Raw genomic sequence first — 14,319 nt, 5'->3', positions numbered from 1 at the left:
GAGTAAATAAAATTTAGATCCTTATTCACAACCCTAGAAAATGTGATAGATGGTTCCAGCTTGAATGATAGCTTTTATTAATTTATATAGAAGAAAAGATTGAGACAGAGTATGTGTAATTGAAAGATATTAATTATTAAATTATAGATTAAAATTATAGCACTATTAAAATTAACCTACTATAGATGGAAATAATTGAATGTGTTTGTATGAAATCATGAATGTTCTGATTAGACAGCATCATAATTAAGTACCTGTCACCTTCTAGATGTGAGATATTTGGTACCATTTCTGTGTTATCTCAGGTTTTAAAGTAAAATTATTTAAATTATGTCATAATATAGGGTTACAAAATGCATCTTTCTTCCTTTGGGATTAATAATTCACTGATTTTCATTTTAATGGTCATACATAACAATTTTCCAATTTGGAATTTTGGAGAAAGTAGAAAATATGTTATACAATTCAGTATTGTAGGTTGATATTATTAAATGCTAAAAATGTTTATGTTGTCACTTTATATCTTTACTATTTGTGGTTATTGGGAAAGGATAACTATAAAAATTCAATGTGGTTTTTTTGTTTGTTTGTTTTTGTTTTTTTTGTTTTTGTTTTTGTCTCAAACGATGGTACTTTTGGTTTCTATGCAGCCCCATGTTTCAATTGCTTCTTTTATTCAGTCCTCAAAGCACGAAAAACTCAGAAACAGTGCTCATATATTTTAAGAATTTTGGATTATTTTATATGTGTCATATTTGTATATAAAAAGCTTATATTCTATTATATTTGATATTGAGATGGGATAGAATTGAGCACAGTAGTTGTATAAAAATAACTTCCCTTTGATTATGTTGGGTTCTCCCTTGCATTTTTTCCATTCCTGTAGTAGAGCAGTTACATAGGGCAACAGCAGTTGAGGGAATGGTAACTGCTATTGATATCGCCCCTAGAACCTGTTAAAGATAAATTTCAATAATTTTTATGTGTGTATGTCTTTGTGACAGATTTTTTACCCCAAATTTTAAGAGTACAAATAAACTAAAATGAAAATGTGATCAATAATTATGCGGCTGTCAAACAGCTGTTTTTAAATTTGAGCATTTCTTTCTTAAAACCACATGTAATTTCTGGGGGCCTGGTTACATATTAGGTAATTTCTCACAAAAGAGTAAGTCATTTTATTAGAATAAATTGTTCTGTTTTATGCCTATGTAAATTTTATTTCTAATCTTTAAATAGGATTCTATTATCTGTAACAATCAAGAAGAAATGTTCAGTTCTTATTCTAGGCATTTACACTGTTAACTGGTTTAAATTCTTATTTTGTTAGGTAGTGCATAACACAGCTGTCCCCAATGCGCTTGCTGTTGATTGGATTGGGAAAAATCTCTATTGGTCTGACACAGAGAAAAGGATCATTGAAGTATCCAAAGTCAATGGCTTATACCCTACTATACTCGTTAGCAAAAAGCTGAAGTTTCCCAGGGACCTGTCTTTAGATCCACGAGCTGGGTTTGTATCAAACATTGAAAATCTTACATTAAAAATTAAGACTGTGGATTACATTTAATGTGACAAATCCTGTTCTGTGTGATTTAACGTGGAAACCAATGTAAAGTGTGAATGTGTAGAAATCTTTACTGAGGACTCATAAATAGAAATGTGACTATCACAGTGAAATAAAAAAAAAAATTAAAGTTTCGGTATTTTACAGCAAATATACTTTAAAGTTCTAAACAAAAAGTCTTTCTAACTAACCAATAAATGTATTGTGGAAATGCAGAAAACTTACAGACTTATTTAACTTTAATGCCTTTAAATCTTGGAGGAAAGGCAAATCCTTGGATCACATTTTGTATCTATGTGATCATCACAGATATGGCTGATAACATTTCTGTATCATTTTAGAGCAGGAGACATAAATAGTACCCATGGATATTAAACAACAAGGTACATTTTACATAAATTCAAAAGAAATAGCATGGTGAGAAGATCAGGAAAGATTCATATTGGAGCTGTGTTTCATTTGAATGTCATTGTGAGAATGAAGAAGAGGTCATCAGAAAAGTCAAGGACAGTAGGCTGGAGATTGCAGATGAGAGATGAACACACATTAAGGTGTCAAAGCTGTGTGTATGTTTGCTAAAGTTCTATAGATTATGATCGTTTATTTTCAATTATATTGTTTTGGTAAGTAGAGAAGGCATATCTTACTATTGTTCTTTGCAGTGTAATTTAGAGTGATTACATACTCCAAAATGATCTCTGTAGAAGTTCAATCCACTCACCACAATTTCTAAAGTAAGGATTTTAGAGAAGAATTTGATGTTTTAAAATAGTACACTATAGTGCTCTTGATTTTTTGCCACCTAAATTAATTTCAATAATTTCAAATCATTGCTTTTTATCATATCATATGCAACAATTCAATTTTGCTTCTTGCTAATATATTTACTATGTGTTTTGGTCTCTTCTATTTGCAATTGGCAGAGTAGTCAAGTCATAGTATATTTTACAACATAATTTTAAACATTATTTTCGGTGAAAGCAGTACCTAATAGAGAACCCTTCTACTATAAATATCATTCTATTTCCAAAGTAATTTGCAAGTGTTAACTTTTCACTATATAATTATATAACCATTTTGTTACTTTTTAAAATATTTTCTTTACCATGACAACATACATTTCAAGAGTGTAAATTCTATTTTAACTGAGAGTCATGAGAGACTATTTCTATGAGTTTCAATAGAGTGTGTCCAGATGAACTAAGTTTGGTTACCATCATCATTCATTCATAAGAATGTAAATAATTTAATTCCTTTTGTATTTTCTGAGAAGGTATTTATTCTACTGTGTCCAAACCATTGTCCCTTTCTTCAAAGCTAGTTGGCTTAGTTTCTCATTTTATACCATTCAAGATGCTTCATTTTCTAAATGAAAAATCATTATCTGTGGGTAATAGTAGTCTTATGGAATTTCCTAGTCATAAATCGAGACCTGAATCCAGTTTTGTTTTATTTTGCCCAGATCCCCGTTATTACCTCATAAACTGAAAATAGCCATAAGTTATCATCAACATAAACCCAACCATCAAAAGTGTCATTTTTAAAAAGTGAAGTATTGAATTTTTGTAGAGATTATGAGAGATTCCCTTGATTTCCTTTTTTGATAATATTTGGGTTCTGATATGGATATATCATTTTATAACCAATGAAATAGATAAAAATTTGAAGTTCTTATGAAACAGTGAAAGCCACCTATTCTAACAGATAAAATGTAATGACACCTTTTTGTTCATGCTGTTTCCCTAGCTCCCCTGAGAGAGACAGTAGGCCAACCTGGATTTTAGCTTTTATGGGGTGAGCTTCAGGCTGAAAAGCGATATATGTCCCCAATATTGTGCAATTCTGCTCCCCAAACAGCAGCTGAAATGATAAGATTATTTCATAAAAAGTTCAATTGAATCTTTCTACATCGGATTACCATTGTTATTTGCATACATTTTGAAGATGCCAACAGTACTGACTTCTCTTTCCTTGAAAAGTGATATTTCTGTTCTGATATTCAGTGAGGAATTGGGCAAGGTTTTGTTTAGGGAGGATAAGGCTTATGGCACGAGTGTAATGAAGCATTAAACATATAGGAAGCAGTTTGTGGTCATTGTTTTCTTTTGATAATAGTATGCCAGTTGTCACAAATCAGTTGGATATGGTGATTACTAAGAGTAGAAAAGAGCTACAAGTAGATAGACCATCTTCCTGGTTGTTATATTTAAACTCATCCGAAATTCAATTTTTCTAATACTTTTGTTATCTGCTTTACTTTGGGAATCAATGTTCTAAATTATCATACATTTGGGGAAATACAAATTATTTACATTTAATATTTATAAAAGTAATTAGTGCAATATTTATGTTTTGCACTAATTTATATTTTTATTTTTAAAAATATTCATATTTTTAAAGTAGAATAGAAAAGAAATTAATGTTAAAACTTTGCTGAGCATAATTTTATCTTTCTGGATGATTAAGATGTCAATTCATGTTATAATAACAAAAGACCCTCATGACAGACATTAAAGTGAATGTGTGATAGTCCTGGTTAGCAGAAAATAAATTTTCTATTCACTCATTTTTTTCAACACTTACTTCTTTAGCATTTAGTGTATGTATAGCACTATAGTAGGAACATAAGGATAAAAGGCACCTATCTTCAATTATTTTACTGTCCAGTGGGTAGGCAGATGAGTAAATAATTAGAATACAATTCAATAATTATAAGATAGGAAGACCGAACATGAGATCAAAGAAAGTTTCATAGACAAAACGGGTAGAGTAAAAATTAGGTAATGAGATGCACTCCAAGCAAGAGGCATTTTAAGAAAAATGAACAAGCTCTCTGGGAAAGCAAAGACACATAAGAATATGGCACAGTGGAATGAAGTAATTATCAGTAACTGTGAAACTTTTATACCAGTTCACTTTACAGAGTAAGGAAGAGCTAGGAATATATCAAAACAACAAGAAGCAAACAAATGAACAAAATAAGCAAGCCTTTCTGGCTTGGGAAAACAGGTAAATAGAAAAATAATTTCTCCAGATGGGTTTGTAGACCTATTCAGATTGCAAGTTATGGTCTACACTAATAAAAGGGTAAGATTCAAATTGACCATACCTTCGTGACACCCACTAGCCAATCAGGAGTGAGTATACAAATCAACCCAATAAAGATGGTGGGTTAATTTGCATACACAGCCACCACCAGGGGTGGGGCAGGATGCTTGTGTCTTTGCCTTGACAATGATGCAGACATTCCACACTGTCCCAGCTGTTCCAGGCCTCTGGGCAGTGTGGGAAGTCAGAAAGGCAGCTTGGGCCAGAGCAAAGGCTGTGCCAACAGCCAGGGGCAGGAAGGCCCATTCTTTCTCAAATCTCTGTGTGCTGGGCCTCTAGTACTTTAATAATGAGGATGAAGATTACTTCCACTTAATAGAATTTTATGAATTAGAAAGTTATCCCTCCATTTCATATTTTATATGATTGTACTATTTACTCAGAGTTTCTTGGAAAGAGGATAATTTTTACTATTATCCTCAGAGTACAGATTAGAACATTCAACCTCAAAATGTACAAGTGACTTTGTTAGGATTATTTAGTTAGTGAGATATTAAAATCCCCGTTTTAATATATTTTCTCTGTTATATGAAACTAGAGTTCCCAGTAACAAAATAATCTTGGATCATGAGAATGATTTTTTAAGAGCCATCCAAATAAGAGATTAAGAAAACAAAAACAAAAACAAAACCTTACCTAATAAAAGAGAAACATGCAAATTAATCATCACTCTGCTACACCCAGGGCCAATCAGAGTGAGTATGCAAATTAACCCAACAAAGATAGAGGTTAATTTGCACATTCAGGTGCAGAGCAGTGTGAAGCCTGCTATGAAGGGAAGGGAGGCAGCAGAGTAAGCTACTAGAGTGGTGCTCCAGACAGAAGTGAGGACTTGCTGGCTCCGGACGGCCCGCAAGAGGGGATGTGCCATCTCCCCTGCAGCCAGAGACTGAGGAGTTGCCTTCTGCCAGGTGTCTGGGGTGGGGAACAGGGACTTGCTGGCTCCTGGGTGGCTGGGAATGAAGCCAGGGGCCTATTCTTGCACAAATATCGTGCAACAGGCCTCTAATATTATATATATATATAACTTTTTTTCTTTTTCCATTTTAACAATTAGCATTTTTATAAAACTTTAAATATAGATAATAAGAGTTTTTTAGAAATAAAGAAAACTTCCTAAATCATTATAATCATGCTTCATTTTTAAAGTTTAGTATTTCTTTTTCTTTCCTAATATTCTTTCTTTCTAGAATGTCCTTCTTCTTTCCATTTTTCAAGCAAGAGCAGACAATAGCACTACTTCTGTGAAATATTCCCCAACTGTGCTTAAGTAGACACCATATTTTCAAAACATTACATTATACAACTCTTTTATTTATTTTAACTACTTATTTATTTTTATTGCTGTATAATTGGTATATGCCAATTAGTTTTAGGTGTATATATAACTATTATTGGTGTATATTTTTATGTATCTAGAAAGCAAGTTACATTAGCATAACAGCCATGGTTTAATTTTAGTCTGCATCTAATACAGGGGTTGCTAAACTCATTGATGAAGGAAATAATAAATAGTCAACTAGACATACACAGCATATAGGTTATATAGGTACAGGAAACTTGTATGTACAAACCAATATATTGGCATATAAATAACCTGCATTTTTCAAAGAAAAGTGTCATAAGAAAACTTTTGTTGTGAGGAAATGAAAAGCATGCTAAGAATGAAAATTGTTTCAGATTTCTATGGGGAACACATAAATATTTCATTAAATTAAACAATCACATAAAAAACTCCACATTTTCCCCACCAAGTTTTAAACCTCTATTTTCATATTAGGCAAAAACAAAAAGGAATGAGCATTAAACCTTAATTTTGTAATTCAAAATGAGAAAAAAAGAAGTAGCTGGAAGAAACTTCTCTGAATTTATTCCCCAAATCAGAAAAAAAGTAAACATTGAGAGAGAATATTTCTATCTAATTTATTTTAAAGAAATCTAAAGTTATTACATTAAACTATTAAAAAAAAAAACTATCCTCATGAATCATAGAAGCCTGTTGTTATGGTTACAAGTAGATGTTCTTTTGTATATTTACACTTGGTAATAACAGAATAGATATTATTTGAGGATCAGATTTTTCAGATGTAATCTTAGGTAAATATTACATAATATTTGGTTGAAATTTAGAACTCTCCTTTTGATATTTTCACCGAAGTTTTAATTTTCGACTTTAATTCTTTACAACAAATATTGTCCTTAGGTAATTTTTAAGAGGCTGCATTTCTAATGTTAAAATTACTAGTATTCTTATACAAAGAAACTTGAATCAAACATATATTAATGAGGGGTCAACTATAGAAAATAAAGCAAAATTTAGCTATCAGAAGTTAGCTGCCCACAAGGAGAGGGACACAAGAAATCCCATGTTTATTAAGGCCCATTCATACCTGATTATATGATAGTTCAACTAATACTTTTCTTGAGTGGATGGGAATGTTTTCATAATAGTATTTTGGTTGATGAGAAAGTAGACTATTAATGTAATAACACACATAAAATTCAGACAAATCATGTAATAACATACATACAATCCAGATCTAGCAAGTAGCCATCTATCTATACTAATAAAAGAGTAATGTGCAAATTGGTCATGATGCCCTCACAGTAACAACTGAACAGCAGGATGCATGGGGCGACAAGGCCAGCAGTCCATGCTTAGCTAGGGACAAACAAACAACTGAACAGTTGGCTGCGTGGGGCGACCAGGCTGGCAAGGGAGGCAATGAGGGGTGACCAGGCTGGCAGAAGGGGATTTGAGGGGCAACCAGCCCAGCAGGGACACAGTTGGGGCCAGCCAAGCCCATGGGTGGGGCCATTAGGGGCGATCAGGCTGACAGGCAGAGGCATTTATGGGTAATCAGGATGGAAAAGGGCCACTTAGGGGAAATCAGGCAGGCAGGCAGGTGAGCAGTTAGGAGCCAGCAGTCCCAGATTATGAGAGAGATGTGCAACTGCCAGATTCGGCTGGACCCCTGGGATCATGCCAAAACTGGCAGTCAGTCATCCCCCAAGGGGTCCCAGATTGGAGAGGTTTCAGGGTGGGCTGAGGAGACCCCTTTTCCCCCATGCACGAATTTTGTGCACTGGCCTCTAGTATTATATAAAAGGCTAATTGACCGACTAACTGACTGACAAGCTGACCAGCTGGTAGGTATGGTGCGCACTGACCACTAGGGGCAGGCAATCAACACAGGAGCTGCCAAGTGACAACAACTTTGCAGAGTGCCCTTTATCACTCTGGGACCCCTCCGGGAATGTCTGCAAGGGGCAGGTTTTGGTCCGACCCTTGCAGACCAGGCTGAGGGACCCCAGCTGCCAGAGGGACCCTGGTCACTCTGCAGCTGCCCTTCAAACCCCAGCGCTAGCCCAGGAGATTGGCTCCAAGGCTTGTCTAACCCATCTTGCCCAGTCTCACCCTGCTGGCCACCTTCTAATTAACTTCCTTTCATTGTGCAGGAATCCATGCACCGGGCCTCTAGTTTTCTGTATATTGTTAAACCAAAAAACGTATTACTGCATATGGTGTCTATCTAATGCAGATAAAATAATAATAGCTAATATTTGCTAAACACTTAGTCCATGCTTACCAGTATTCTGAGTTTGTTCCTTATATTCTCTCATTTAATTCGTACAGTATACTGTGAGGAAAAATAGTTATCCTTTTTAAACATATGAGTAAACCCAGGCTAAAAGAGGCTAATTAAAGTGCCCAGGTTCACATAACTAGTAATGGGTAAATCTGGAATCACAACCCAAGTAATTTGTTTCTAAAGCTTATTTTCTTAAGACTCTAAATAGTGCTCTCAGGAAAGAAAGAATAAAACCTCCTCTATAAATCTAGCAACCTGAGTTCTGTTCCAACTGTATCTCTATCATAATGGACTAGGACAAAACAAATATTCTTTTATGGTCTCAATTTAGAAGTAAAATGAATGCTTTAAGAGAGGTGATATTCAAGACCTCTTGCAGCATTATAATCTTCAATTAAATTATACTTTGTTCTAAAATATGAAAGATATACATATCATTGTCATTAAAGAGTTCAAAAGGTAGTTGTGAAGATAAAATTTATGCTAAAAACTACTATTAGTGAGCACAGATTTCTTTTGTGCTTTTTCTAGCTAAACTATCATCCCTCTTTTGTGCCTTCACTGTAAAATAGTTTTATCATAATATGCTGTAATTTTTTCATTTGTTTTACCTCCACTTCTATTGTATTTACAGAGAGATATTTGAGGCAAAGATATGTTTACCTCTGTTTTCTCAGTACTAAGCTATATCTGATATTCAATATAGCCTCAATTAACTATTGTTTTAAATTATGGTTCTCAATCTACTTAAGAGTGGCTTTGGAGTTCCACCAAATGACTTATTGGCTTAGGGTTTTTTTGTTTCTTTGTTTGTTCGTTTTTTTATTATGATGGCTGAGAACCCATATCAGTATTGTTTTGTGGGTTCATTATGCCTGGTACATGTGTTCAATTACACACATGACAATGAAATTCCCTAGATGAAAAAGGCCTACAATACAGGTTCTGGAAGTGTGATATCTGGAAAATGCTCTAAAAAAATAAATGCTGTCACCCCAAACTATGTGATTTAAAAAAAGCATATTACAATTGCCTCTCAGAAAAAGCAATGTTTTGTAGCATATGAAAGGCTTTGAATGCCCTACAATAAAAACAATAATGCTTACTTTGTTTAAGAAAGCATTTCTCAATTATATTTAATCTTATAACTTTCCTTGAAATCATGAACTGACATGATTCAGAAAAGAACTTGTGGAGAACAAGGGGCAATGTGGATTATGTCTGAATGAAAACATCTATATAATGGAACAGGCAAGAGCAAGGGAAATGATAAGATAAAAGCACGTAAGTGTAAATGTGGAACTTGAACTAAATGCTCCAACTAGAGCTGATTTCACACATTTTAATATTGGAAAGAAATGAAGAAATATATTGTGCCAAATGGAGTTTGAAGGCCAAAGGGGATTTCAGGCCTAGAATGTTTACAAATCTTTCTGAGATTGGGGAAACCAGATGTTGGACTCCATAAAAACACTGTGATTCAAAATGAATATAAAACTGCTTTTTGACTCAGTGATCCCTCTTCTAGAGATATGTCCTAAGAAAATGAAAATGCCAATCAGAAATAATGTGTGCACCCCTAAGTTCAGAGCAGCACAATTTATGATAGCTAAGATCTAGAAATATAGCCCAAGTGCCCATCAGTAGATGAGTGAATAAAAAAGCTGTGGTACCTTTATACCATGGAATACTATGCAGTAGTATAAAAGAGGAACCTGTTATCCTTTGAAACAGCATGAAGGGACATGGAGAGTATCATGCTAAGTAAGCCAGAGAAAGACAGTATCACATGATCACACTCATATGTGGAATCTAAGTAACAAAGTAAACTGATGAACAGAGTGGATCCAGAGACATGGAAGCATAGAACAGAGTGTGGAATCTTGGAGGGAAGGAGGAGCAGAGTGGATGTGTGGGAAATAATCAACCAAGAACCTGATATGCATATATGCATGACCCATGGCCACAGACAATGGGGCTGATAAGGGCCTGGGCTGGAGGATGAGGTGGGCTGGAGAGTGTCAAGTGGGGGGAAAAGGGGACATACGTAATATTTTCAACAATAAAGAATTATTTTTTTAAAGAATGATAAGTAGGCAATTGAAAAATTTCAGAATACAAATAAAACTTTAGAATTAATATTATGTTGAGATCAAATAATTTGAAATTTATAGCTGACTTAATGACTTCAAAACAATTATTATTCACATCCAAAAATTTGAATTGCTTTTGTTCATATCTTTTAATGGAGAAAACTCCTTTTATGTTTTGGGATATTTTAATTGCAAGTGCAGGCAAATGTAGAATAAACAACTAAGTAGAAATATGAAGACTATCTCTAGTTAAGACAATGTGGATATGTTCACTTTAATGTATGTTATGTTCATTTTTAAATATTGCTTTTAAGTTTTATTTGCTTATATTTAGTTCTTAAAACATGAAATGACAATAAATTTGGTCATAGGTAATATGTGTTAGAGAAACTGGCATATTTATATCAATTTTATTATGAAAAAAAAATTGCTGTGTTAGTGTGTTCCCAAGATTGAGGGGTCAGAAAGACAAGGAAGAATGTTCTAGTTTATTTCAGTGAGTTGAGCAATCTTTTGATTTCTATTTTTTTATTACTTTTTTGTTTTATTTTGTATATCCATCATCATCTCTAGTATCAACAGCAAGGGATTCCTCCATAAATTTACTTGAAAGGAATGGATTGTGTGTTTTTCTTTATGTATTTCACTACATATGTTGGTTTTTCTAAATAAAGATATACTGAAAGTGTTTCTAAATAAAGATATACTAAAAATAATTCAAGATTTAAAAAAATAGAACACATTAATTTCTGAAGAGCTTCTCATGTATTATTACTTGATAATTTGAAATTTTCAAAATATGTGCAAAGTAACATAGATCTACAAAAACCTTAGGTAGGAATTCTAACATTGCCTTATGCAATTGATGGATATTTTCAGACTCAGGTCTGATTTCAACTTTTGGCTCTAAGAGCTCTTTTTAGATCTCTGCTCACACAATTCTACATTTTGTTTTGTTTTTATCAAAAATATGTTTTGCATTTTTGTCATGCTTAATTATGATTCAATGTAATTTTGACTAGCAAAGGAACATTTTTATTATCTTTATAATCCACTACCACTTGCTTTTATGCATATACTTCTGAAATAACTAACACAAAATACACATTTTTACAATAATTATTTGTTATTCCTGTATTGATAAATGTTTTGTTTTGTTTTTTCTGAAAACCTTTATATTTTTTTCTAATGTATGGTTAAAATATCTGAGCACAATTATCAATGTGAAAAGAAATGAGAAATATTTTAAGTTTAAATCATAGAGAGTAATTTCATACCATATTATTTTAATTATACAAAAAGAAAAGATGAGGTCTGGGAGAAATAATTTGGTTTATAGATTTTAATTTTAGAGTTAGAGCGTGAAAAATCCATAAAACATTCTATATCTAATTCCAATCTATAATAAAAGCATAATATGCTAATTAGACCAGACTTCCTTCTGGATGTCCTTCCCAACAACCTTCTGGTCTAAGCCGGGGCTGCCATGGAAGCCCAGGTTCCAGGTGCCGGAGGGAAGCCAGTGCTGGCAGTCAGGAGAAGAAAGGCCTACTTTTCCATGAATTTGATGCATCAGGCCTCTAGTATTGAATAATCGAGATAAGAAAATATTCCAAAAGATTAAGTGCTTTTTCTACTATGATAAAAATAAAATGATTTAATTAAATAGAAAGAAATTTCTAAGTTATCTCTGTACATCTACACATACAATATATATATATATATATATATATATATATATATATATATACACACACAGTATTTGTATTATATATTATGGGGTACAATAATTATGTTTAGCTCAATTAGATTTATACCAATATTATTTTCTTAATTTTACTATTTATTGCCCATGGTATATATATTCTACACCAGAATTTCCAACAACATAATTTAAATCAGTGCTGCCTAGTAGAACTTCCAGTGATGATGTAAGTGTCTGGATCTATGCTATTGGATATGGAGCCACCAGACACATGGTTGTCAAGCCCCAGCAATGTGCTAGTGTGACTGAGGTACAATGCATCCATTTAACCTTACATATCTTTGATTAATTTAAATTTGAAGAGTCACAATTAACTAGTGGCTAACACATTGAACAATTGCAGAGTTAAGCAAATATAATGCACTCCTCTATAATACATTTAGAAGTTTTCATAAATGATGCACCAAAAGAAACTCATATATCTGGAAAATTTTATTCTCTAACATTATAAATGGATTTTGAAGGTTTACATATGTTAATGTTATATATATATGAGTTTGTATATGAAAAGAAGCATGTTTAAAATTATATGGACATTTAAAAGTCTAAAAAAAAAGTTATTAGAAAGCTTTCCCTTGACGTGTGCTTATTAGAAGCTACAATTCAGAGAAATACCAAAAATTAATGTGGGGATAGTTGAGCAAAGAAGTGAAATATTGTGTGAGGTTTTGCTCGTTAAGTGTCTGTAAACTAAATGGCCACTGACTTTCTCCCCTAGGTATTTGTATTGGATTGACTGCTGTGAGTATCCGCACATTGGCCGGGTTGGAATGGATGGAACCAATCAGAGTGTTGTCATAGACTCCAAGATTTCTAGACCTATGGCACTCACTATCGATTATGTCAACCAGAGACTCTACTGGGCTGATGAAAACCACATTGAATTTAGCAACATGGATGGCTCTCACAGACATAAAGGTTGGTACAACAGCACAAATGATTCAGTATTTTGCCACTTCATAAAATATTTTAGAAAAAAGCATGTGTCTATAGACATTCATTACATATACTTTTAATCAAATACATTTCAAAATGTAGTGTTAATTATGATACTCATTTATGATAATATTGGTAAATAAGACATTAGATATATTTATTGAAAACTTCTGTAAGCACGCATAAAAATCATTTTGACACTCTAGGTTTTCTCTAATTGTACTTTTCTAAATAGTTCATATATATAATATATATATATATATAATATATATATATATATATATATATATATGATATATGGACAATGTATTTATAAGTTACCATAAACATGTATTCCAATTGAAATGAAACAAGAATATTTGCTTGTAAACATAAGGCTTTTGTTACAATCTAAGAGCGTTGAGTTTTCTTAAAACACTAAGTAAAAGTGCAGTTCTTTAAAGAAACTGAAGCAATCTTACTTAAAAGCTATCAGTTGTATTAAAACATAATTAAATTGATTGTTATCTACTCAACAATGGCAACAAAAATTAATGTGGAAACAGTTTTCAAATTGGAATAATGTTCATAATTTAAATATAAAAGAATATAATTTGGCAGATACTTTTTTTTCTATATTTTGTAATGCAGAGTAGATTAAAAGCTCTAAGTATAAAACAGTTGAAGGAAGTGATTGGGTATGAGGGAGTTAACACTAGAATTAGAGATCGGGGGAAGTCAGAGAACACATAGCTGAGATGGGAGAACTAAGAAGGGCAATGGAGAAGAATAGAATAAAGAAGAATGGGGTAAAGGTGAAGATGAAATGGATATGACAGAAACCACAGACAATTCAAATGAACACTCAAACTATGTAGGTAGCTTTTTAAGGATTATATTATTTTCCAAATAAAGAAATCAGTTTTTATTGATCTTTAATGACCTATTGTCACCTTTTCATCATCAAATATCTCCAGAAGTACAACTTTTATAGGGAGGCCCCCAAGAAAGCCTACCCATTGGTGTGGTTCAGCTTATCAGATTGATTTCTTCCCTGTAGTAACCTTAGAACAAAAGTTCTGGAGCAGGAAAGAGGAAGGATGGTGAGGAAGAGAGGTGAGGCCTGGAAATGTATGGTGTCCTGAGAATGATGAGAACACTAGATAAATAATTATAATTAATTAATTAATTAATTAATTAATAAAACTTACTAAAGTCACACCATTTCATAATTCTTCCCAAGTTCCTTTCAGCTACTATTTCAACAGCTATATCCTT

At 32.9% G+C, this 14,319-nt stretch overlaps 1 protein-coding gene across 1 annotated transcript in view; it reads left to right on the top strand.

Moving 5' to 3' along the window:
- The window catches only part of LRP1B (LDL receptor related protein 1B), a 1,553,318-nt gene that overhangs the window by 1,338,117 nt on the left and 200,882 nt on the right, over positions 1-14,319 (top strand). Inside the window, exons 59-60 of the mRNA XM_084892846.1 lie at positions 1,331-1,512; positions 12,845-13,044. Of these exons, the coding sequence (XP_084748972.1) occupies positions 1,331-1,512; positions 12,845-13,044 (382 nt within the window). The remainder of the gene's footprint in view (positions 1-1,330; positions 1,513-12,844; positions 13,045-14,319) is intronic.

Source organism: Pipistrellus hanaki (genome assembly GCF_964339955.1).
Source record: "Pipistrellus hanaki genome assembly, chromosome: 8".
NCBI lineage: Eukaryota > Metazoa > Chordata > Mammalia > Chiroptera > Vespertilionidae > Pipistrellus > Pipistrellus hanaki.
Note: the sequence above shows the minus strand (reverse complement) of the source record. Positions and strands in the feature narration are given on the sequence as shown.